At 38.9% G+C, this 25,530-nt stretch overlaps 1 protein-coding gene and 1 long non-coding RNA gene across 5 annotated transcripts in view; both read right to left on the bottom strand.

Moving 5' to 3' along the window:
* Window positions 1-2,389: 2,389 nt before the first annotated feature.
* Window positions 2,390-6,841, bottom strand: LOC138689474 (uncharacterized). The gene is made up of 3 exons (XR_011328300.1): window positions 5,761-6,841; window positions 4,343-4,412; window positions 2,390-2,432 (listed from the first exon to the last, which is right to left on the bottom strand). It is a non-coding gene; the product is annotated as an uncharacterized lncRNA (long non-coding RNA).
* Window positions 6,842-9,376: 2,535 nt separating this feature from the next.
* TPCN2 (two pore segment channel 2) overlaps window positions 9,377-25,530 on the bottom strand; it is a 33,116-nt gene continuing 16,962 nt past the window's right edge. For 3 of the 4 annotated variants that reach the window (XM_069804105.1, XM_069804106.1, XM_069804107.1), the window contains 13 exons: window positions 25,110-25,196; window positions 23,925-24,044; window positions 23,534-23,593; window positions 23,322-23,450; window positions 22,621-22,670; window positions 20,049-20,148; window positions 18,996-19,067; window positions 16,210-16,283; window positions 15,744-15,834; window positions 15,539-15,621; window positions 14,362-14,443; window positions 12,712-12,797; window positions 9,377-11,992 (listed from right to left, as the gene is read on the bottom strand). In XM_069804105.1, the coding sequence (XP_069660206.1) occupies window positions 11,914-11,992; window positions 12,712-12,797; window positions 14,362-14,443; window positions 15,539-15,621; window positions 15,744-15,834; window positions 16,210-16,283; window positions 18,996-19,067; window positions 20,049-20,148; window positions 22,621-22,670; window positions 23,322-23,450; window positions 23,534-23,593; window positions 23,925-24,044; window positions 25,110-25,196 (1,113 nt within the window). In that variant the 3' untranslated portion in view covers window positions 9,377-11,913. Of the gene's footprint in view, window positions 11,993-12,711; window positions 12,798-14,361; window positions 14,444-15,536; window positions 15,622-15,743; window positions 15,835-16,209; window positions 16,284-17,501; window positions 17,546-18,995; window positions 19,068-20,048; window positions 20,149-22,620; window positions 22,671-23,321; window positions 23,451-23,533; window positions 23,594-23,924; window positions 24,045-25,109; window positions 25,197-25,530 lie in introns of those variants that run through there. The other variant, XR_011328214.1, reaches the window with a different exon arrangement.

Here is a 25,530-nt window from a genome sequence, read left to right as displayed (position 1 = left end):
CATTTGCAAGACCAGTTTATACAGTGAATTACTTTAAAATGTGGTTTAAATTTTCAGTTATCAGCTCGAGATGGTATGAAAGACCCTGACTGCTCAACAGATGAATGCTCAGTTGAGAGCTTATTGTCACAGAGGAACCACAATTATAGGTTTAAAGTAAGCGCAGCAGTGCTTGACTTATTTTCACGTATTTCATTGTTATTGTTGTTTTGGCACATAAGACGTAGCAGGATGGCCCTGCCACCAGAACATACACAGAACATACTCCTAGAATATACACTAAAAAACTAAAGAAAAGAAGAACTAACTTCTTTCCCAAGAACTATCTACAAGAAAACTTGATCATTGTGCTAAAATTTAGAGGTTATTTTCAAAACATTTTGACTACTGCTGCTCTCTGGGGTTCTCAAAGATCAGAGATTTTTGAGACTTGTTAGCAGTTAATGGTATTTAACTATATTTCATTCAGATGGGTCAATGAAACTGGATTTGGCAGTTTGTAAGAAGTTTCACTTTCTCACTCCTACATTTTTCATACTCCAAGCACAAGGCAGAAGTGTTCCAGATACAAACATTTTGGTACAAACAGATGTGTATTACTAGTAATTCACTGCCTCAAAACATACCTTTTTACGTTTTTGCCATGAAAAACAAAACCCAATTGTATTCCAACCCCTCGGTTCAGGCCCCAGCACTTAACTATGCTGAGAACGTTCCATTAAGTGCATCCAGAAGTGCTGATCATACGGCCCAACCTGCATGGTCACTCTAAAATGGGGTCTTGAACTCCCTCTGCTGGCTAAAATCACAACTAGAGAATTAAAAAAATCCTGTCATGCCCCAAAAGAAAAAAGACAACAAGTAGCATGTAAAAATTTTTTAAAAATACAATAAAGATAATGTTTATATCTTCTTTCAGGATTTTATTTTTTTTAATTGTCCTGTTTTTTTAACGTCATCTTTCTCCCTGCCTTCCTGTTTTCTGTAACAGTTAGGGTTGCAATTCAGCTCACAAATACATACCAAGTACAAACTCACAAAGGTAAGCCTTGGGTCCTCTGTCTGTGCTCTCCAAGTTGTATAACCTCACACCTCCTTTCACACCCTCCAAAAAACCACTCTCCCACCCTCACGTTTTCCTGCCCACAGCTGGCCTCTCCTCTCCACCTCACTGGAGGTGATGGACACCTTCAGTGCTGCTGCTTCCAGGGGAAAAAGACTGTCCTGGGCTCCTGCCTCTCCTCTGGGCAGGGGAAAGAGGTAAGGATGCCCCTCTGTGTGGCTGCACTTGCCCCTAAGCGTTCCAGCTTTCAGAGGCACCCACACCAGTGTTCTGCTACCCAAAGCCTACCAACCTCTGCAAGCTGCTGTCTAAAAGTGAGGTTACAGCACCTGAAAGGAAAACTCCTGATCTCCTTGTTTACTGCTCCCATGAAGCACCGGTCTGCGACTGGGAAGCTCTGCAGATGAGTCCCGCACAAACAATTTCCTTCTTAAGCGGTGTCGACAGATCACAAAGAGCATAGTATCTGTGACAAGACAAGCGATCAATATGAGAGGACCTTTACAGGAAGAGGTGGGAGAACTGCTGGAAAGAAATCCACCGTCAAAGCAGCAAATTAAGACATGTTTGCCAAGGACCAAAATTACAACTGTAGGTCAAATTGACTGAGGCGAATGGTCTACTAGACGTAACGAAGTGGCAAATGTAGGATTTGGATTCAGTCCCCACTCCTGACAGAAATTCTTATGCCCAAAGCATTTTGCCTCAGTTCCTTCTCTGGAAAGTGTTCTTTCCTTTGTCTTCTACCCTTCATCTATTTTGACTGCAAGAGATAGGATTTCTGCCCCCAAGGAGCTTACAGAGCAGACTCGGTGTCCCCTCAGTGCCTTCTGTGATCAGTCATATAACTCAGCCTTTTAAAACTTATTCCAAAAATATTTTTACAGCACTGTGTCTGACCCACCACGATCTTCCACAGGAGTATTCATTTCTAAGTCACAATTGACCAGCTAAGATGATAAGGTACGGTCAGAAAGATTGTGCAGTGCTGTGACCATAACCCATAAAATGACTTGAAGCATATATGGCAAAGCAGATTTTGTTAGTCAGGGGGCTCCAGTCCCATTAACCCCACTGGTAAGCCCACCTTTGCAGTAAGGTACTTCCAAATTCAGATGGCAACATCTTACACATACCTTACTTGAGCCTGAACACTGTCGCAAGGTACAAGACAGACAATCAGATCTAATAATACAATAGCCATCAAAGCATGGGAAGGTATTTACCTCAATCATATAATGTAAGAGTGGAGCCATCACCAAAGGTCATGGAAAAGCAGCATCAAGGAAGGTCACGGGGCACCATAACACCCCTTGATAGTCTCACGTAAGGGCACAAGCCAGCGTCAATTTGCTGGGGGAGAAAGCAGCTGTAGAAATGAAATAGCAGAGCTAGAACCTCACAGATATTCCATCCAGAGTTTGTTCTGTAAAATGATACAGTATGATGTTCTGTAAAACATTAGTTCTGTTTTCTGGTAAGTCTGTTAGCACACTAACACGCTGGTGGCCACAGAAAACATACCTGTAACGTAACACAGTCGGCACAAATCTTGCCAGTTCCTTCTTACCCAGTGAAATTGCCTTCTTCTCAGTGGGATTCTTACACACAATGATGGGTCACAACCCTTTTATCTGAACCACCATCTTATCTGTATGCGATTTAATTCAACCCTTCCTCATTTAGTAAATCAGATGAGGTCCTCCCCAAACACCTGTTCATGAGTGTCTGGTGAAAAGCCAGGTAACACCTCTCCCTGTGCAAACTGGAAATCACACGCATAAAACTTTGGGGCAGAACCAAATATAAGGTGTTCCAGATCAAAATTTCACAGTGGCCACCTATACAATGTAGATGAGTTTTAGAAAATTTAGGCCTGAACCCAAACCTTCAGCCTACACTTTACTTTCCAGTATCTGCACAATTAGGAAGTACAGGAGCCTGCTTCACAAATCTCCTGAGGACTACATCAGGGTCACTCAGGAGACGGGAAAAGAACTAAGGACTTTGGAAAATGTCAGAGGCAAAAGCTTAATAGTCACTGTGGAGGGTCTCAATCAAGCAGATGTTTCAAACGTGTGCCTAATTTTAAAGTGCTGAGTTTGATGGCAGTAGATATTACAGTGGGCACCAACCCAAGACAGAGTTAAGGAGGAAAGGCTAGCGGACAAAACAGGAGGAAAAGCAGAGCATGAAAAACATTTTTCCATGTGCTCTATTAGTCTGTGTAATCTACCCTAGAAAGGCCCCAGCAAGCAAGTTAACTTCAGACCTCAATTACAACATGTGGGCAACTTTATTGCCCAACAAAAAGTACATTAGACATTTATGATCTCATTTTATTAAATTCTCCTACTTATGACGTTCACTATTGGGTGTGTATGTGTCCACGGCTAATACAAAAATCTATACTATATTTGTATATTAACGAGACTAAAAGCTCACCTGCATGGCAGGTGTTGCTGCAGCCACATGCTTGGGTTATGGATTAACCAACTCCTATCAAAAACTGGGGTCTATCAACCAAATCTAAAGCAAGAAAGGCAGGTGCTTTTCCTGCTGATCTAGCTGAGGGCTCCGATTGAATTACATCAGGAAAAAAAAGCTTTGCTTTCTTCATGAAATCTGATTAGAGAAAGACAGAAGTAACACCTTACACAACATGGTAAAGCTTAAAGGACAATCTGCTCCTCTTATGGCCCCTTCTGCTGGCTACTTTGATCTAAGTTTTATTGTCTGGGTTTAACACCTTCACCTTTGATTTTACAGAGAACTTCTTTAGAGCTGTTTTTCTATACCAAGCAATTGTTCAAGTCTTTTCAGAAAAACCACCAATTATCCAGGATGCTAGAAACTAAACACTTGTAGTTTTGGTGAAATACAAGATTATTCTCACTGGTATTAAACAGGTAAGGGAAGACACATTAAAGACTTAAGTTTTACTTTCTAAGATCATTACTTAATGAAAAAGAGCACTGGCAACAGCTCAGCACATTATGTATGGAACCAATTCATTCCCAAACACAAGAAGGAGACCTAACATAATAAAAGAATACAGGCTAGACTGGCTTTCGGGCTCACCTCAGTAGGATGCTCATTGTACAAGGTCATTTTTATACTACCACTACACAGTTCAATGCTATAGTGTTACAGTTTTACATCACACACAAAATGGTAATTCTTTACTGGAAGCTAGCAGAACCCAGTCTGATTTTAGCCAGATTCCTACACAATAACCCTAACTTTAAGACCAGAAGGTATTTTGATTTTTATGCTTACCTGATGTGACAGGCTGTGTAACATAATTCTTACAATTTGACTCAGCTATTTCTGCATCCAGCCGGGCAACCTGTAGTCATATTAGAGATTGTATGTCACAGTACACAGACACACACCTGCTATACAATAGAACTTGGTCTTGAAAGTGCACTCCATTTTCTATTTTGACATGAATTTCCATTCTTTCAAATGCTGATGATCCTTTGTCAATGAGATCATGCAGGGCAATTGGCCTCTTCGACAGTCTTCCAAACTCAGTATGATGTTGCAAGCACTCACTAGCTCTGAAAAGCTGGACCATTCACTCACCTCAAAGAACAAAATACAAGCAGTACAAAGGAAGATGAGGCTAAAGAAAAACTCAAGCATTCTTGAAGTGAGTTTCAGGTCTGACAAAAATGAAAATTGGAGCTGCCAAATAACTGCTGTTTAGGATGGTCATCCTGTATTTTTTCCTGTGTTTTTTGTACAGTACAGTAGTACCTTAATTACGGGAATCTTCCAGCACATGTGCCAGCCTCAGATCATCCCTACTAAATATTTATACATCAGATGGCAAATCATTAATAGTCCTCCCTCCTCTTTTGATAAGGTGGGAAATAGAGTTAGAAGTTTAGAGTTTCCAGGATTTTTTCTGCAGTTCTAAATCAAAGTAAACAAAAAAGTTACATACAAGAACAGGCAGTAGCAAAGTTATAAACCAATGGATGTGGAAATGTCAACATCATCTTATAAACATACAACTGAAGTTCACAGCTGTTGCAAAAAAAGAAGGCAGTATTGTCTGTTAGCAAAGGCAGTGACCAGGGACTGCAGGTTTTATTCTTAACTCTCCCACGGATTTCAAGCTTGGCTGTGGGCAGATCACCAAATATCTCAGCTGATCATCTACAAAATAAGGATAGTAATATTTTCCTATCCCAGCAGGATGTTTTCAGGAAAATACTTGGGAGGCACTCAAATAATGCAATGATGGGGGCCATGAAAGTATCTGTACAGAACAAAGACAACACCTGCTCAACTAGCTTAATGGAAAAAAGATGATCAAGACTGTTATAAGGAATTTCTAGCATTAAAGAAAAGGACAAGCTGCAATCATCTTCAACTTACAGTTCCAAGTTAAAAAAAAAAAACCAACATCAATAAACCATTTTTTATACAATTACTGTGGAAAAATTCTTAGGACTAGATATGAAAATCAATACAAATAAACTACATAAATGGCTGGAATTGTAAGTCAGAGAAACCACTTAAGTTTTCCCTTATAGGGGGCAACATGGGTAATTCATGACAAAATATCATTTTGCTACCTTTGGCAAACAAGTGCATATATGATGGAGGTAACTATATACCACAGTTTTTCCTCCAGAATTACAACTATTTTAGTTAACTAAGACACTTTTAAAAAACACACATACTTATTATGCCTTGTGACTCCATTTTATACACAGTCTTGAAGTTCTTCTCATATTCTTTATGGGAGATAATGATAGGTGGCTCCTCCAGTAATTTGCTGTGCACATCACTATGTACTTAGTATCTGAAGAAAACCATCTCAGCCTTGAGGCTTTTTCCTGAACATTTTCTCTCACTTTATGCTGGGGAAAATAGTAGCTCTAGAAACATAGAAAAAGATTTAAGTACGGAATGAAATAGGAAGTTTATGATTAAAGAAGTTTGAGGATCTGGTGTTTATTCCTGAATTAGCAACAGATTTCCCACGACCTTAACTTCATTTAGATACTCCATGATCTATTTTATCTCTAAAAAAAAAAAAAAAAAAAAAAAAAAAGTGATGGTATCCCTGGACAATGCAGGAAAGCCCAGCTCACAGTTCTGAAACACATTAGCCCACACTTTTACAAACTGACTAATGATGCCAAGCGTGCTTAAGTCTCTGGACCATCTCCTTTTCTCCCCATTGGAGTCCAAGTGCTCAATTCTCACTGAAGGACTGCAGATCCTCCAGGAAGCTGCCTTGGATCCAGTGAAACATCAGACCAATTTCAATTAACGTAATTCCCAACAATACAGCATTACTTTTTGTAAGATTTTCTAGCTGCTTTTAGGAATTATGCAGCATCAGCCTGCTGGTAATAACTGTTAAATTCTTTCACCAAACCAAGTTTGATAGCAGAGCTAAAATGTCAAAGATGTAAGTGTCACGCATTTTGTGACAAGTAGAGCAGAGTGCCCAAATTAAGTGTTCTCATGAAGGGAAAGATCAAGTTATCTGATCTGCTTGGCTTGCCAGTGAGCAAACACAAACTGGGAGAAGGGCAGCATGTTCTTCCACTTACCCAAAAAGGTAAGGGATGTAGAAATGACATTAAAGGGAACCCAGCAGAGAGAACTGCATGGAGAACTACAGGGAGATAGTGCAAGGACCAGGGGATGCTGGTCGAGTATTAGCAACAGAGCACATACAACTAAATATCATCTTCCTGTTTATAATGGGAAGCTGAAGGAACATTTTTTTTTTTGCTATCCCTACTTATAAAAATACTTGCATGCTGTAAACATTTGTAAGCCATTAGCTAGAACCAACAGCACATGCTGTAACAACAAAAGCAAGGTTTGTTACAGCCATGGGAATTCTTTCCAGTGAAACCACAGAGAGGTAGGCGGGACAGGATCTCAGGGACCAGCTGAGGCACCGTCAAGCAGGGGCAGGTTCACAAACATCCAGACAAAGCTGTAGCAGGTGACTTCCTAAAAGGGCACTCAAGTGAAGGGAAGCCTGTGACCTCCCAGAGTACAGTGCTCTGAGTTAGGAAGCATCCCTCATATCCAGCAACTCTTTTTTGCCAAAATCCAGACTACGACTTGTCCTACAATCAGCACACAGAGATTACACAACATGAACAGTTTGCTCCTCTCGACGATTTACATACTTGAATATTCTTTAAAAACTATTTGCCTGTCTCTTGTTTGCCTGAACAAATTATGTCCTTCAAAATTCTTCCCAACTCACACCTTCCAAATTTCTTAAGACCTCTATTACTGTCCTATAACAAATACCTCCCCCCACCTGTTTATTTTAAAATGCAGGGCCCAAAAAGGGAATAGTGGGGCCTAAAGGGAAGTACGATTACAAATTACAGCAAAATGATTTTCTTTTGATCTCTTTCAGATGCTGTTAGCTCATTCAATTTGTAGTACACTAAGCCCTATAATATTTGTCTTCTAATACCACTGACTCCCTGCTATGTACTTCTACATTTTGTGCTTCTAAACTGCAACAGTCCACATTTATCTCTTTAATTTTACTCTGATAATTTTGGCAATTTCCTCTAGTTCATCAAGGTCATTTTGAAACAGTATCCTACATAGTGAAGTGGTTAGAGCTGGAATAGAAACCAAATCTTAACTCTCCAGCCCCCACCCCCAAATTATTTCTACCCAGAGTTCACATAACAAATGGCTCTGAATGTTTATAAATACTGCAGATTAAGTCAAAACCATTTGATTTGGTGAAAACTCCCATCAGTTGAATGGGCTTTTAATTAGACAAAAATCTAGTGAAAGAAAAAATAATCATCAATATCTACATAAAAAAAAGCAGGCAAACACCTATTTTTATTTTGTTTTCAACAAAAACCCAAGACAGATGGAGTACTGAAATGACTTCTACTGACTAAAGTACATTATTAAACAACAGCAGAAGCTGTGGTAACATTATGTACTCCTTGTAATATACTGGCAGGTGAAAAGATAAACCATCTAACAAGATAAAACGTATCTCTGAAATGGGAGGTAGAGGTAACTAATCTATACCCTGCATCAGTTTCCTACAGACCCCATTTTTTCTTATAGCTTTGTATGTCCCTATAGTTTTATGCACATTAAAAAGTGTTAGAGGGATGAAAAAGCAATATTGCCTAAAATGTGTCAAGAGATGTACAATATCACCACGACAAAGAGAGGCCAAGAAAGCACGTCTCGTGCACTTTATTCACACAAACCCCTGACACTCAAGACATTATTTCTTCCTTTGTCTGCCACTTCTATACAGTTACTAGGTTATTCTAGCCGCCCCATTTGCAGCTCTGATCAGTACAAGCTTTTTAAGTTTCTCCATAGTTAGGTGTGCTTGTAAGGTTTATCACTGTATTTCTACTGAAAGAATCAAGAACACTTCCATTGCGTCCATCCTCTCCCTTTACTCCTAAATCTTTAAGTAATACAAATTCATAGCAAATCAAGAATGAAAAAAAAAATAATACCCGAGGAACCCCAAATTAGCCAACAGTCTGGTGATTAAGGCCCTCCTTCAGAAGCTAGAAAAATCTGAGCCTGATTTATTAATGCAAGATGATCTTCTATTTGCTTTGGCTTTCGCACGCTTCACCTAAGCATCCACAACAGCCATTTTCAGAGACATCAGCAAACTTAAGGCTTTAGCTTGACCCAGAACTGATTTTCTTCTGTTCTTAAAAAAAAAAAAAAAAATCATCTTCTGAATGTCGTGGTTTAACCCCAGCCAGCAACTAAGCACCACGCAGCCGCTCACTCCTCCCCATTCAGCGGGGGAGAAAATCCCAGCTGAAACCAGGACACTGAACCAGAACGTGTTTCAAAAGAATGCCACGGACAGTACTAAACTATGTGCAAAATGTGTCCCAGTTGAAATGCTATGAGAATGCTTATTGCACTAATCTTTTCAAGGAAAAAAAAAAAAGGAAAGAAAAAATACCTAGTTTGCAGATGCAAAGACTGAAATGCAAATGGCAATCAAGCTGCTCAACACCCTCAACGCTCAGCTCCAATGAAGTTTCACCTTAAAAATTAAGCGTATCAAGTACCTACAGATGCTGTTATGCGCCTCTAGAACTGGAGAATAACAGAGCAGCATACTTTAGGTCCTGCATTTTGAAACCAGGCACCTAAGTCCCGCTTGCATGTAACCTCTTCCATGGGCCCAGCCTTCAATTAGTAAAGATAATGGCAGCACAGATGCTAAGCACAGCAGAAATCAGTAACGGGGGAAGAGCAAAAACAAACCACGAGAATCCATTTCAACACATTTCAATTATTTTCATCTTTTAAGAAGGAACATTTTTTAATAATGCAAACTTCAAATTTTACCCAGTTACGTACATTCATTTTCATGATTTCTACAATTATTGCATAAGACTTGTGGTCGTTTACATCTTCCAATACAAGTGACACTAGGTACCACAATTCTGTATTAAATTCTAGTTACACTTTCAGTCAATTACACATATTTGAAACAAGAACAAGACTAAGACTATTCCCTTCAGAAAGCCTACTTCACATCTGTCCAGATGCAAAGATTGCATAAGGAGACATTTGTGATGTTTATGATAATCCCACACCAATTTGTGTTGCTTTGGTAGACTGTAGTGGAACGTAATGGCCAAAAAAACCCTAAACAAACCAACCCCCAAACCCAAGCAACCTTGAGACACAAAAAAAAAAAAAAAAAATTAAACTTGCAGGTTAATAAGAACCAGCCACTTCCTTTTTGGCAAGGCAAAGCTACTTCTTCAAGTGTTCAGAAAACTGGAAAACAAAAATTTTTTTTTTTTTTCAGTAAAAAGCTAAAAAAGGCTATTTAACCTCTGTTAATAAGTGCCAATAAATTGGTGGCAGTGATTACATCATGCCAGAAGGAGCAGAAACCATCCTGACATAAAGCCATACTGAAAAAAACAAACTCAAATCTAGAAAAAAAACTGCGTGCTGAGGCCTTTATCTACTTGCCATGATGTGTGTTCTAAGTGCATGACTGAAAACAAGCATGGTAACACCACTGAAACAAGCCCAAGTGAGTTACTGGGTAGATTATTCTGGAACAGAGACAAGATACTGAACACAGACAAGAGCATGGCTTCGGAGGCAAGTAAAGAAAGATTGCAGGAGTAGCTCAGAGCTCAGTTCAGATTCATTCTACACATGTGCAAGCTACAACACATTTTGTTCCATAGCACAAACATAAGCAGAAGATAAAGAAACAGACAAGAATCACTACACAACTTCAGAACAGTGAGACAAGGCAGAAATACGCTTTTGACCAAAAATGCACCATCATCCCAGATATTTTCCTCTCTCTTAAGCAGGAAAGAAAGAAAAGACAAATGAAGAAAAAAAGAGGAGGAAAAGTATAAAGGATGACTGCTTGGCAATTTTGAAAAATATTCTGTTATCTAAAAAAGGATCAAATAACTTATATATAGCAGCAGTGTTTTATGGCCAGTTACCTTCCCCAAGCCTTTGTCAATGCAGAGATGATCACAGTAATGTCTATTTTGGTGACAAGTGTCTCAATGACAAGGCAGCAGCCCAAAGCGTAGTTTGATTTTTACATATAAAAATAGTTGGGATTGATTCTATTCTTCATAGCGATTTACTAGTTATATGACGAAGATTCAAAAAAAACCCCACCTTTCTTTAGAGGAATACTACGGGATAATGAAAAGCACATGGACACAGCTTACTGTCAATTCTCCATTTTAGATTTGTTGGTGAAGTTATTTAACAAAAAAGTATTACCCAGGTTAAAGTTAGTGGTATACAGCATGTGGTCATTAAGCCGTAAAAGAATGTGATCTTGCAATACTGGTTGAGCACTTTCAATTCCCACAGACTCACGTGAAAATTTGAGCTGCTAAGCACTTTGATTATCCCATTCAACTTTTTTTCTCCCCTCGTTTAAGTGGGAGACTCGCAGCGATCATGGTGCTACATTCCGGCCAAAGTTTATTCTCCTCAGCTTTTTCATGGAATACAATACAGCGTAGAACAGGACTTGGAAGAAAGTAAAAGGAAGAGGTTCGCTAAAAAGCAACATGAGAATATTTACTCTAAAGGAGAGCTCAATTTTACCACATTGAAAACCACGAGTGCAATTGCTCCATTCAAAGTTATAACTGCTCTCAAAGTTACCAGCAGGATGCAACCAGCACAAACCCTAGATCAAAAACAAAGAAAAAGAGAGGATGTGCAAAGTAGGCAGTCCCTGTTACCGTTGAAATTGATTGTGTTCTGACATGATTAACTCCTGAAAATTTGGTAAGATATGCTGGTGTCACATTTCAATAAAAATAGTGTTTCAACTCTCGCTACAAAAAGATTTAAGGATTTTGTTCTGGTCCTGCCTAATCCATTCATGAATTGCAGGGCACAGCCCTCGCCACACTCACCTACCAGAAAAGGCAGTTCCATTTTCTTGTGCTGAAACAAGTAACAGGCTTAGTGGTTACCAAGTTCATGTTTTAAAGTGCACTGTCATTTTAAACACACTTTCCCATCTTAAAAAAAGATAAAATAAAACATTCTGATATCAACAGTTTATAAAAATAACAGCTACAATATTCCTCTAAAATCCCAACTTAAAAATCAAGTCAAATTCGCAAGATTCAAATCTTTTTCAAAAAAAGATATAAACCAAAAATAAAAAACCTCTTTCTGCAGAGAACTGCCAAGCAAAACCTCACATACTGTCCTACAAGCCTCTCTAACAGCACCTCACAGAAAATCCGTTCAGTTTCTTCCAGCTGACAACCTCAAGAAAACAGAGGTCTAAATAAATCAGTCCTTCCCACCAGTCACCTACATAACTGCAGGTGTGGATGCTGGTGCAGTTTTTCCATCAGTTCTTCCTCTGTAGGTTCTTCCAAAACATCTCTACAAAGAAAAAGCATGAGCGGTTAGGGGCAGCAAAGGGAACTTCTCAGCATTTGTTTTTGCAATGCACATAACTAAGATGTAACGTGTGCTTGTTTCAAGAATGAAACAAGGAATTAAAAGTTACAATAAGTTGATGCTCCCTAAAGATGCATCTACTTGCAAGTGATCTATCCTTTACAGATGTGTCACGGAAACCAGCAGCTGTTTTCCCATAAGAAGCAGGGAAGCAATTTCCTGCACACAGTACAATACAACTGAAGGTCAGTAAATTTGTTTTTCTGAAAAAACTCCCAAATGAGAACATGTTCCCAATGCTACTATTGAATATCCAATGTGCACCAGGAGTTCTACTTGTGCGTGATCATTGAGTATCAACTCACCACCCACAATTTCACAATAAGCCAAGAACGTGCATCACTTCCCTCATCTTCCCTTTTCTCCTCCCTCTCAGCACAGCTGCCCCCCCTCCCCGTCCCCAACACCTCCTCTCCCATCATGCTATGGGCAGAAAGCATATAAAGGTTAGGCTACCAAGTCAGCTTAAAGCAGGCCTAATTAAAGCACTTACTGTATTTTTCCAAACCAACAGATGAAACAGTTTGCTTCAGATGGAGGAAATAGAAGACAAGCCTTTTACCCTCTTGCAGCCAGCACACTTTCTTTAAAACAGATGAACATAAAAAACCAGATTGATTATCAAGCCCAGTTCAACTCACCTGAACATTAGTTCAACTGTCCTCTGGTATTCAATATCTGAGAGAGGCTCCCGATGACAGCGACGGTCCCACTTGTGAATAAAGTTCTGAAATGTAAGAAGAACAGGAAAAAAAAAACTAAAGGCTACTTCTGGTGACACCAGGAAAGAGGTTACATCAGGTCAGTATGTTTGCGGGAAAGGTTTGGGAGGAGAGTGAGGTTTGTTTTTAACACAGAGTGTCAGAGCAGTGATTTATTTAAGCATCAGCATATTTACTAGCTGCAGGTCACTACTTTATTTGAGCCTGTTGTTCAGGAATGAACTAACTTTCTCATCACACACTGAAAGAACAGTAGAGCAGAAGACAGCCCTGCTGCCTTCTACTCCTAGCAAGGACTGCCTCCCCGAGATAACTGTGTGAACTACCCACAAGAGTTCACCTGCTTTGAATTTTTTGCTCTTCAAAGACCCAACATTACATAAACATACGCCTAGTCCAGGCATCACAACTTAAACTCAGCTTCTGGTTATGTCATGCTCCCTTAGCCATTTTGAATTACTCTGACATATCAATACCTGGGAAGTAGACAAGACAGCTCAGGCAAAAAAAAAAAAAAAAAAAAAAGGGAGAAAAATAATGACATCCTGCACTCCTGCTACAGAATGCTGCATCTTGGCTCTTACAGCGAACTTTGGCCACAGCCCTGCGGAAGTAAGCAGGTAGAAGACATCATAGGATTAGCCTCCAACTAGAACAGAAAATCTTTTCTGAAAAGTTTATGGGCAAGACTGAGCCTCAGCATGAGGCTCATACCTAAGTTTCTGTCTAGAAGTTTGCTATTCTGCCTACAGTAGTAAATTTTACTCGATGAGGTCAACAAGAACACCACCTCTAAAAGAAATTTTCATAGGTTTTAAGATGGGGTGAAGTGCCCTCTACAGGTACTCAATTTCTTCCATTACTTATAAGAGAAGTCTATGATTATTAACCTGGACTAAATGGCTACAATTAACATTCCCTTCACCATCAAAAATTTCAAACATATTTGGATTTGCAGAGAAGTATGCATACACGAGAAAACAGTGGAACTACATGTTCTTCATGGCATTGCTTAGGTACCTACATTTCCACAGCTGCTTTAAAAAACTCTAGAAGATGGTATCTTCAAAATAAGTAATCAGTTCCACTCTTATTCAGTTCCACACTAAAAGGGTATTAATTCAAATTGGGGTGGGAAGAAACACAGGACAACCAAATAAAATAAAGATGCAAATTTTGAAGTGCTAAATTCATTTGCTGACAAATCAAAATGCAAAAAGCCTGCAGCCTGAATAACTAATGCTGAAGTTAAATGCTAATGTAGAGACAAGCAATTTTATAATACTTAAAATATTTTCCATCTTTATAAAAAGTGAGCTATAATGGCAAATGTACACACCCAATGAAATACAACCAGATTTGTGACAAAGTTGTGACATATACAATTGTCTAGGAAAAATAAAATGCTTCCTCAACATCTCAGGGGAAGGGCAGCAAGGTGAAAGATTAAGGAAGCATACGCACAAAACCAGCATACTCTTCCCAAAAAGATGTCTGGGTTCTTTTCATTTCCCACACAAATTAGAACCTGTCTTCAGGATCCAATACAAAATAAACACACTTCCTTACCTCTAGAAGTAAAGCTACGAAGAGATTAACCCAGATGACAGAGGAGATCAACCACCAGACTACAAAATAGATCTTTGCCCACCTGCAGATCAGATTAACAAACAGTAAGTAAAGCAAGCAGTAAATAACCTCAGCCTGAAAGTCACCAAAGCAAGCCATGAAATCACATTTTTCCTTAAAATATACTACTACTATCTTAATGTAAAAGGAGGTCTGGAACAAAAAAAAGTAAAAAAATCTTAGCCTTTCATTAAGTTAGCCAAACAGGCTCACTGCCCCCATGCAACATACCTAATTGAACTCTGAAGGGACAGAAAAATAGCCTGGAAGAAGTTGTACTGGATCACAGCAAAAGATCCATCTATCTCAGTATCCTCTGAGAGTGGTCAACAGCAGAAGCACAGGAAAGAGTGCTAAACCATGGCAAAATACATATGATGCTACCCCCTAAGAGCTCTCCCAATCTCCAACCATTTGCAGTTCAGAGATCTCTTGAGCTAGAAGTAGATTCCATTCATGGCAGATCCCAATGGATTTCTCTTTCATGACTTGTCCAGTCTTCACCAGACCACGTTAAACATTTATCACACAGAACAGACTGTAGAAGAGCATTCCACAACTTAACTACACGCTGGGTTAACCAGCCAAGGATCACTGCAACAGCTCAACCGAGGGGCTACCCACCCAGTTCATTCAAACATTCCCATAAAGTAATCAAACACAAATGAAAGATATGTCCAACGTTTTAAGTCTACAAGAAATTGTTCACCCACAGGGAAAACACAGAAGCAGCCCAAAATTAATTACAGTGTTTCACTAATACCTCAGTTCTGTGAGATTGGCTCTACAGCAAGAGCCACTCACCCAATACACGTTGTTTATAATCCACTTAAGACATTCACTCTTTTTTGGAGGAGGATGACTACCAAGCCAGTTTCCAATCCCTTCTAAATATCACTACAGATTTCATGGCATCCACCAAGCACTAGACCAACCATCAAGTTACACAAGTTAAAGAACTATATTATTTCCTAGACACCTGAATTGACCCAAAAGAAAGGTAAACGGCACCCCTCTTAGCAAATGGTAGGAACTGTGCTATGTGTATAATTCTTGTTCAGTTACCTTATAAGCTAGATTTATAGGGGACTTTTTCAGTATTATTACTGCTACTTACGGACTTGAATATCTTGAAAACGCTTCCAAAAAGACTTGCCAGTTGTTTACCACCATCACATCCCAGAGGGTCACCACTGCTGCCTAAATAACATGAGTAAAACAGAAGTTGAGTGGCTATACCACACACTTAAGCCTCAGAAAATGAGGCGAAGAGACAAGCAGAGAGGGAAGGAGGGACGGATTCCATCAACGATCAGACTCACAGCAAAGTCATCAAAGTTGTTTGGCCAATATTCCAGCTGCTCATAGGTCCCACACTGCAGAGTGCCATTATCATATGTTGTATTGACAGCACTGCAAGAGAATTACAGGCTGATGTAAGCATAGCTTTCTATGTACTATATCTTAAAACCAAGATTCTTCTGAGTCCCTTGTAGAAAGTCAAGTTTCTCATACGGGCAGAAAACAAAGGAAATAGTTTAAAAAGTATTGAAGCAACAGCAGTGTAAAATTTCAAGCTACAGAAAAGCATTCCTGCAATTTCAATACAGCAAGAAGAAACAGAAGGAATAACAGATGAAAAAAGTCTGTGTGATTTAACATTAAAAGAAGGGTGGCTCCAAGAGTAAGAGTTTAAAAAAGCCAAAACCAACCACAAACAACTCAGAGGTACCAAGTTGCAGATACTTTTGAAAAACAGATTCTGAGTAGTGATCTTTAGAATGTTACCTGATATTTCCCAAGGGAACAACAGCACCTTTAAATAGCATTATACCAGTTATAGCAAATGCATAGAAAACCACCTGGAAGGAATATAAGCAAGTGTTAGTTTTGAATATTTCTGCCACTAAATAAGAAAACAATGCAATTAACATGAAACTCATGTTAGTACCACAGTTAAAGGAATTTCGTCAAGAACACTGCCTGAAGCTATTAAAGTGAAAATACTTCTCAATGTCTTTATTAATTAACTCTCTGCTCTTACTTTTTAATATTCTATTTAACTTTCAGTTGTTAAAATGCATTAAATCATTTTACTTTATGATCTGTTTTACTTTTCTGTGCCTCAGAATGCTGATATTTAACTATTAACACTGCAGAATAGTGACTTAAAAAACAAAACCAAAAAACAGTACCTGTATTTACAAGGAACAATCTAAATATCTGGGGAGCTTTCTGCTAGACTCAGTGAAAAGAAGCTTTTACTAAACTTAACTGAAGGACAAAACTAAGTCAGTATTTTATATTACATCAGCAATTTCTTTAAAAATGTTATATTATGCTAAAATAAAGTTTTCAACACAAAGGATTTCAGAACTTCTTTTACTTGTTAGAAATGCAAACTTCATTTTAAAAAGATACCTTTCACAAGTCTTCAGCAGTTGCCTAGGTGATATTGCAATTTTTACCCTAAAAAGATTGTTCTAGTAGTAACCTACAACTTCGCCCCTCTGAGTAAAGAGCCATTTGTCCTAGGACAGCTTGAAACAAGCCGAGTCTTCAAATGAAAATGTCATTAGTCATATTTCTGTATTTTGCTACAAAACAGACCCACGAGGGAAGTCTGGGAAGAGTAGAAGAGAAACTGCCCTGACCTATGAACCATAGCACTTTGAACTCTACTGGAATAAGTTGAAGCTGACATTCCACAGCCTGCCAGAAGATGGGGTATCTGGCCCAGCAATAATAAAGTTAATTTTAGTCTTTGAAAAACATACCTTTAAAACATGCACTGCCTGAAAAATTAGCTAATCAGTTACATTACTTTATCAGCATGTGTTCCAGGCTAACGTTAGGAAACTTGTTTTGCATCAGCTGGTAATGGAGTCAGACTTCACTAACAGTAGAAGCTCAGTGACAGCTTCCAAGTAGCCTCAAGTAAAAGCAAATTTAATTAACGGAAGTGGCAAATGCTGTGGCAGACTTGCCTCACAATTGGTGCACAACTACAATTCACACTCTCAGCACTAAGGACAATCAGCATCAGACACTTAAACCACTTCATGAGCATTATGTCTTACATATATGGGCAGGGACACCACATTGAAACAGTAACGCATAGTTTCTAAAAATAAAATCAAGCATATTTCTACAGACTCCTGCCATCTTAGCTATGTCTTTCAGGAATGAAAAGAGCTTCCAGCAGAACGCTACAGCCCAGGTGCAGCCATACCAGTAGCACCACAGCTTTGGTGTCCTAGTGTAAAGCACAAAACAGCTCACCCCATAATTGCTCTCTCCCAGGGCTCTGACGCCTGGGCCATGTCAGATCCAGCAGCAATATCAATCACTGCCTCCCCCACCTACCCACGATGCAACCCCACCAGCCTCTGACAGAGGCAACAAGATAATGCCTGCTCCTTTAGCATGATGTATGTACTTAATCAAGAACTGACAAAATTAGCGAAACTGCAGTCAGCCTTTAGACAGCTTAGTACATTGAGTAACTACTTGAGTAATGAAAAGTTTTTCATTATACTAAACCTGTTCCTAGCATACGCAAGATTAGCATTTAGGCTCCTAAAATGTACTTGCACCTGCAAAGGCTAACTTCCCAGTTCATGCAGTCCCAAAGCTTTTCTCACTTTCAAGAGTAGCTCCCAGTGGCAAGTGTGACTTGTACAGCAAAACAAAGTTGTCACCAATTTAGCTTTGCCCGAACCAGTATCTTTACTTCAAATTGCAACATCAAACTCTCCAGACTGCAGCTTAAGGTCCCTCCCATACAGATAAAAACAGAGATTACTAATAACAAAACCAGATATTCTGGGTAAATGGCAAGCTAAGTATATAGACTAGAACAACTTTTTAGAAAATGCCTAATATAGAGAAAATCCTTGGTCTCTGACCATTACCTCAAATTAAGGTAACCTAAAAACCCCACAAAACAACAACAACAACAAAAACTACCCAGGCACTTCTTTGCTCTACCAGGAAGACATTGTTGCAAAGCCAGAAACTCAGGAGTTGCAAAATGGAGGATTTATGTAATAGACATCACACATTGTGATCCATCCTTTAATCCCATGTTTACAGAGTATACGCTCTGCACGGACATACCTAAAACAGGATAGCAGAGGCTTTTAGAAGGCATGTCCAAACATGCCATCTCAAGACCTTCTCAACTGAAAACAATTTTAAAGTTGTTTTGCTATTGAATTTAACATAAGCAAGCCAGGGTAAGGAAAACTAGGCTACTTTTAGCATCGGATGAGTTTTTATTTGAAACTAGAGTATCCAGCCTGAGGCAAGCACTCTGAGGAAGTTTCAAACAATCTTTTAAAGGCAATCCTCAAGGAAACTGATAAATGAGGCAGTCACTGTGCACAGCCCATAACAAAACAGTAGCTTGTTGTGGCTCTGCAAGACATGCCTTGGAGAAGAACTGGCTGATTAAAGTGAAATGTTACTGTTCACAGTAATTCTCAAAGAACCTTGTTTACTTTGTTGATGACATTCCCTTATTATACTACTAACTATAGGAAAGGTAATTACAACCTTGCATCATGACTTACCACAAGGATTCCTGCAAAGGCTCTCAAGTTTTTTACCAGATCCAGCAATGTAGTAACAACCAAAGCCATGAACTAAAACAAAGCAGAATTTTATATGCACGACATTCATCAGACTTCCAATCCATATCAAATTATTTTTACTAAAAGGATAAAGAAATACCAACTAAGAAAGCGAGCTATATCTAAATGCAGGACATCTTTTATACAGTGATATTTCCATGACGTACTTACAATGAATGAACAGTGCTGTAGTCCTTTTCATACACAGACATTATGGTAAGTTTTAAATATACACAGGCACTGTGACTTAAAGGGCTATGTGTCTAGTAAAACTAGAACAGGGAAAATAAATAAATATTTAGAAAAAGTCACAAGCACCCCACAGCTCCAGAGTGACTGCTTCATATTTGATCCACATAATTTCTAGTTTACGCTTTCCCCTGACGTTATGACCTCTGATTACATCAGGTAGATATTTATGGCTTATTGAACTAAGATACAAGTCCTGCACCTGACATTAATTTGGACTTAGCTTTCAAGCAAGTCTAAATGCAGGATTATAACAAACAATCAAACAACTCAAAGTGATTTCAGATTTAAGTACATGTATTCTGGTGGAAATACCCATACTAGGAAAGCAGAAAGAGGGATTCATCCCAAATAACCCTTTGCATGACCAAAATGTCTGGCAGTATCTAGTGAAAGCAAGTCCATCACGTCCCGAGTACAAAGTTCTTCAAGGATATCATATCCGCTCATCTAATTAAGACTGAAGCACTGCACAAGTGTTTCTGGATGCATTCACCCACTTTAGAACACCAGCATCATTTGCAGTGACATCAACAGAATTTGCTTGCCACCTCAACAGAGAAAACCAGCTAAAGAGACAGTGAGTTTGTGAGGTGCTGTGCAATAGTCTGGACAGTTAGAGCTTAGTTGTAATCCCACTCAGGTGCAAGAGAATTGCGATCTACATGTTATTCTGAAAGGCTTTAACAAAATTTATAATTTGACCAACAAAGAAATCAGAAGCGTGGAGGGATAAATAAACACCTTCATATTAGGAATAATCCGCAGGAACCTGAACACAATTAACATGTTCACCAATCGCACCATATCCCACAGAGATAATAAGCCCATGAACTCAGGTCTCCTAGGAAAGATGGAAGAAAATAACACATCAGAGAAACAGCCCATGACAAAGACACAGTTAAATCTACTGGGCTGCAGGTAACTGTAAATTCCCCACAACTTTTGGTTAACATCCATGGCATATTAAAAAATTGGGGGAGAAAAAAAAAAGTTTTATTTCCTCATGTAAACTCTATTTGTAACCTATGACTGACTAGAACACTGCATCCAGCTTTGGAATCCCCAATACAAGAAAGGGACAAACTGCAGCAAGATCAGCAGAGGGCCAACAAGATGGTCTGGGGATGATGCACCTACCCTACAAATAGAAGCTGCAGGAACTGGGCTTGTTCAGCCTGGAGACCCCTGCGTCATGAGGATCTAGCAACAGCCTTCTAATACTTCTGAAGTGGTCCTCAAGAAGACAGAAGCAAGGCTGTTCAGTGGTGCATAGCAGGAGGGCAAGGGACAGTAGGTGTAAGCTGAAAGAGTGGAGGCTCACACTAGATATAAGGAAGAACTTACCAACCATGAGGACAGTAAGACAGAGGCACACGTTATCCAGAGAGCTTGTGCGAGTCTCCGTCACTGGAGGTTTTCAAGACCCAACTGGATAAAGCTTTGAGTAACTTCGTCCAGCCTAGCTTTGAGCAGGAGGCTGGACTACAGACCTCCTGAGGTCTCTTCCAGCCTGAATTATCCTATATAAAAATCTATAATCTGTAACAGGAAGTAGACTAATTTACTCAGCAGAAATCTCAGCTATAGTAAACTCTAATAACTGATGAAGGAAGTGATCCATTTAGCCTGGGCTCCTAAATGTACATATAGTGCTCTTTAATGTGCATGGTTGTACTAAGATCCCTGGGTAAGTGGCCTCCATTCTGCTGGGGGGGTGAGGCACCAAAGACGGTCCTTTCAGGAAACAAAGCAAAACAAAAATACTGCTCGAGCGAGATACATCAGGAACTTGCACAAAGATGTGCATTAATCCTTCAGGGTATGCTTGGCTGAAGTTAGGCTTCAAAAAAAGCACTAAGCTAACAGACTGTCTTGCCAACCTTCTTCCTTATATGCATATTCCACAGGTGATAAACACACACTTCAAATCTCAGCCTGAGTTTTAGCTGACTTGTACATTGGCATGCTGGATGCTTCTTTGCTGGAAGGGTGGGCAGGTGGTGGGGTACCAAAGATGTTAATGATAAAGGACCTTAGTAACACAGATGCTAACTCGTGATTTGCATCAGCAATATGTTCAATAATAAATTAGTTAAGACAACGCTGCACAGACACATATTCTGGAATAACAGTCACATCTTAGTCCTGTCCTGAAGACGTTATATCTACAGAGCAAGCAATTACCAACAGCACACACCATAAGCAGCATTAGGACTCAGAATGACTCATCTGGGTTGTAACCTGTTTGCAGTGACTGACACAAAGATCTAACAAGTATTATTGGCGCTTCAAGATACTACTGTAGTGCAAAAAATCTCCTACATTTAAGAATCAAAGGGCAAAAATCAAGCCCAAGTTGTAAGTTAAATCGATAGTTAACGCCATTAGATTGCTAGCAATTAATATCCTTATGGCAACCATGGCTTTTGAGTGATAGGAGTACAAGTAGTGTTCAAAAATAAACCCATTTAAAGCTGTAAGGTCTACCAGGTCTCCTCCTAGATACTAGTCTAAGTTAAGGTAACTTCTCGATGGCAACATAACATCCTGAAAAATTAGGGAAAGCCAATGTCTTAACAGTGAGCTTTGTAAAGAAACAAAGTATCAGAATTGTTATGAATCACCCCTGAAAGTAGGATTCAGGAAATCTGCCAGAAATCCTTTGCTCTCCTCTTTTGTTGTGGTGGCAGTTTTCAAATTTTAAGAGACAAAACAATGATTTTTATGCTTTTTATAACAAAAAAAAGATCACAATAGTTATCCAAGAACTGCTTCAACTTAAGAAAATCAAAATACAACAGCTTGCTATTCCAGTATAGATAAATAGTTTAACTCCACGTGAATTTTTCTACTAAATTTTACAGCACAAAACAAAACTTAGACTTCAATCTACATAGAAGGGGCTTCGCCAGCTGTTTAGGAATTCATATAATTGGGCTTATGGACAATCTGATACTGAAACATACTAGGTTAGTAGCTGGTTATATATGTTGTACAAAGTTCCCATTCCTGCACCTTTAGTAAGCGTAGGTCTGCCAAGTTGTTATTTTACATCAGATTACAAGTAATATAAATGCATCCTGCTCAGGATAACTAAACAGAGCTCTGCATTTTATGAAAAAAATTAATAATTTTCTTTCACTTATCCAAATTGCATGGCCTCTACAAGGGTGAGAAATGCTAGGTTTGGTAAATTATGGACTGGGCGGACAATCATAGCATCACGACATCAGCACGCATGAACACGCGCATATATTCCCCTGACCCACCCCAGACACTGAGCAAAGTGCAACAGTTCACAGAGAGTACGTACCAACCAGGATGAGGAAATCCATACACAGCAAATGTTGCAATTTCCAAAACCTTTAGTTAGGGAAGAAAAAAAAAAGAAAAAAAGAAAAAAAAAAGAGTCAAAACCTTACTCTGTAATTCTAAGTTTCAAAAGTTACGTAAATTTCTTGACAGGGAATATTCTCAAGAGCTTTAAGCCACTAATTTGACTCACTTTAAAGCTCTGCAATTGTCATATTTGACCAGGTATTCCCCAAATTAATCCAACATACACACATCATCCAACAGTGACACATAAAAGGATATACAGTGAATTACACTAACAGTGTATTTGGCTTCACCTGCCATATGGGTTTCAGGCTTTTACCAAATAATGCCAATATTTTGCCACTTTTTTTTTTTTAATTCAAAAAGCACAAAGGGAATTTCAGCTATGTAACAGAATTCCTTATTTAATTATTCCAACAGCTGAATGTTTCCAAACAACATTTAAAAGGCTACTTATAAGAAAGCTCACCAAATTTCCATCAATTTAAAAAAGCCTACCTCCAGAAAGGAGACCCTAAGAGAACCATGTGCCACCAAAATGTTCAAGCCACTGAAAACCACAACACTGGCTCATGCTGTTTAACTTGGCATATTAGTGTTGAATAAAAAGCTCTCGCAGTTCCTAATCATACTGGTCAACACATCCAGGAATACAAAGGTTAACAAAAAGCTTACCAGCAAAATTACAGTCAGAAGTCCATCAAATCTATTGCTTGGGTATGACAAGTATCTTTTCAAGCCCAGTGCTAAGATTTTCAGCAACATTTCCAGCAGATAGTATAGGATGAAGAAGCAGTTGATAGCCTTTACCCCAAAATAAAAATAATTATTAGAATTATTGACACCCGAGGGAACAGCAATACCTGTAGGAATCTGTTGCATCTTACCCCCAGGAAAAAGTCATCTCTTTCAGACGGCTGCTTATCTGCATCCATCACCAAAACCACCTTAAACAAGAAGAAATATTTTACGAATCCACTGCTTTACTGCTGCATAAAACAGATTTTTAAGCATAAGAACAGTCTTTTATGCTTTGCACAGACCTTTTCAAGCAGTTCAGAATATATTTTTTAACTGCAGGTATTCTCTCCTCAGACTTTGCATGACTAAAGCATGCCAAACATGGACATCTGCTACAAAAAGTGGGGATCAGAACAGAGACTAAAGAACAAAAACAGAACTGAAGTTTGTAGCAGAGGAAAAAAACCAAAACAAACAAACAAACAACAAAAAAAACCCCAAACCAACCAACCAAAAAACCCCAAACCTTTTACTTACACAGATAGAAATAATGTTTGCAAGGGCTACAACATTCCCCAAGTAGCCAAAGTAGGCGTGGCCAAAGGCAAACTGCATTTTCTGCATAAAATTGGATTGGTACTCCGGACTGGGAGGATGCTGAAAAGAACACAAAGGATTTGCTGAGACAGAAAGCGTAAGCATTTTAATAATAATGCAGGAAAAACACACCCAATCCCAAATTTGAGAAACAGACATTTTCAAAGCAAAATGTCAAGGCCACATGCTAATTTTGACATTTCGGTAAGCAAGCGTTTTCAAGCTCTGGCTCTTAGCAGCAAGAGACCATTTCTGATTAGCAAATGGGTTGACAGTTATGGCACAACACAAGATAATGGCAAAGAAGGGAGATGATCCAACCTCTCTCCAGTGGCCCAAGCAGGTAAAACTAAACACCAAGCTACTAATTGTATACGTTCCTTCCCCATTTCCCAACATTTAATCTCCCTTAAAAGATTCAGAAGTCTTATTTACATGCAAACATAAAAGAGAACATTTCCTAACCCTCAAAAAGTTTGATTTTTTTTTTTTTTTCTTTCTCCAAGTGGAAAAGACTGCTTTCTGCCCATCTTCATCTGAACACTTCAAGAATCCACATTTCATTCTTTGTTCAGGGACTGGAGAAAAGACTTTGCCTAAGAGTATTTGTTACCCTGCAAAGACTAATATATAGCCGAGATGCATTGGTTTAATATAGGACTGTCACAACAAGACAAATCCCTCACATTTCATCAAAAACAATTTACTACAGAGGTACTCATTTCTCCACGGCACTTTTCAGAAACGCTATGCTAAAAGTCTAACTCCTATACCTTGTTTCCTTGTAATGAATCTTCCTATTAAAAAAAAAATACACAGAGCCCTCGTCTGTTTTGCCTGGCCAAGATACTTAAAAATGCTGACATATTAAACAGCCACACATTTTGTATATTTAACACTACCTGGCAATCCCAAACTAATGCTGTAAAAGCCCACAAAGCAATACTGTTTGTGACTATAAGAACAATCCATGAACAACTTAAAAATCAATGACACTTGATTTCACCTTGCATTCAACAAGTTGTGAAGTTTGTTCATAGGCTTGACAGCAGAATACCAGCACTTATTTTTGCACAAGACCACACTCAACTTATGACACTTTATAAATGATTGTCAGATACTTACTTGCTTAATGGCATCTTTGTCTAGTTCTTCAAAGAGCTTCTGAAACTGGGTAGCTGACAGCTGGTCACAGGAGCACATTTTGAGTGACTTCACATGAAAGAGAAACATTCAGATCAACACCTGCAATAGATGCAGCTTCAAAGACTGCCAACATCCTCAGACTATCTTATAAGTCTAGGAACAGAGAAGTAATACAACCCACATCAAGGTACTAGAGAGAGCTTCGATATTGCTTTGCTTTAACACAAAACTGCCATGTGACTGTGGGATTTGTCTCACCTTTTCTATTTTCTCTCTCTGGGATCACATGCTGCTTAAGAAGGAGCATGCTCTTTTGACATACTTGAATTTTTAGTCTCATCTAGTATTGCCATTACTATGTTATGATCCAACAAATGAAGATACTATGTCAGTTATCACT

This window comes from Haliaeetus albicilla, chromosome 16 (assembly GCF_947461875.1).
Source record: "Haliaeetus albicilla chromosome 16, bHalAlb1.1, whole genome shotgun sequence".
Taxonomy (NCBI): Eukaryota; Metazoa; Chordata; class Aves; order Accipitriformes; family Accipitridae; genus Haliaeetus; species Haliaeetus albicilla.
Note: the sequence above shows the minus strand (reverse complement) of the source record. Positions and strands in the feature narration are given on the sequence as shown.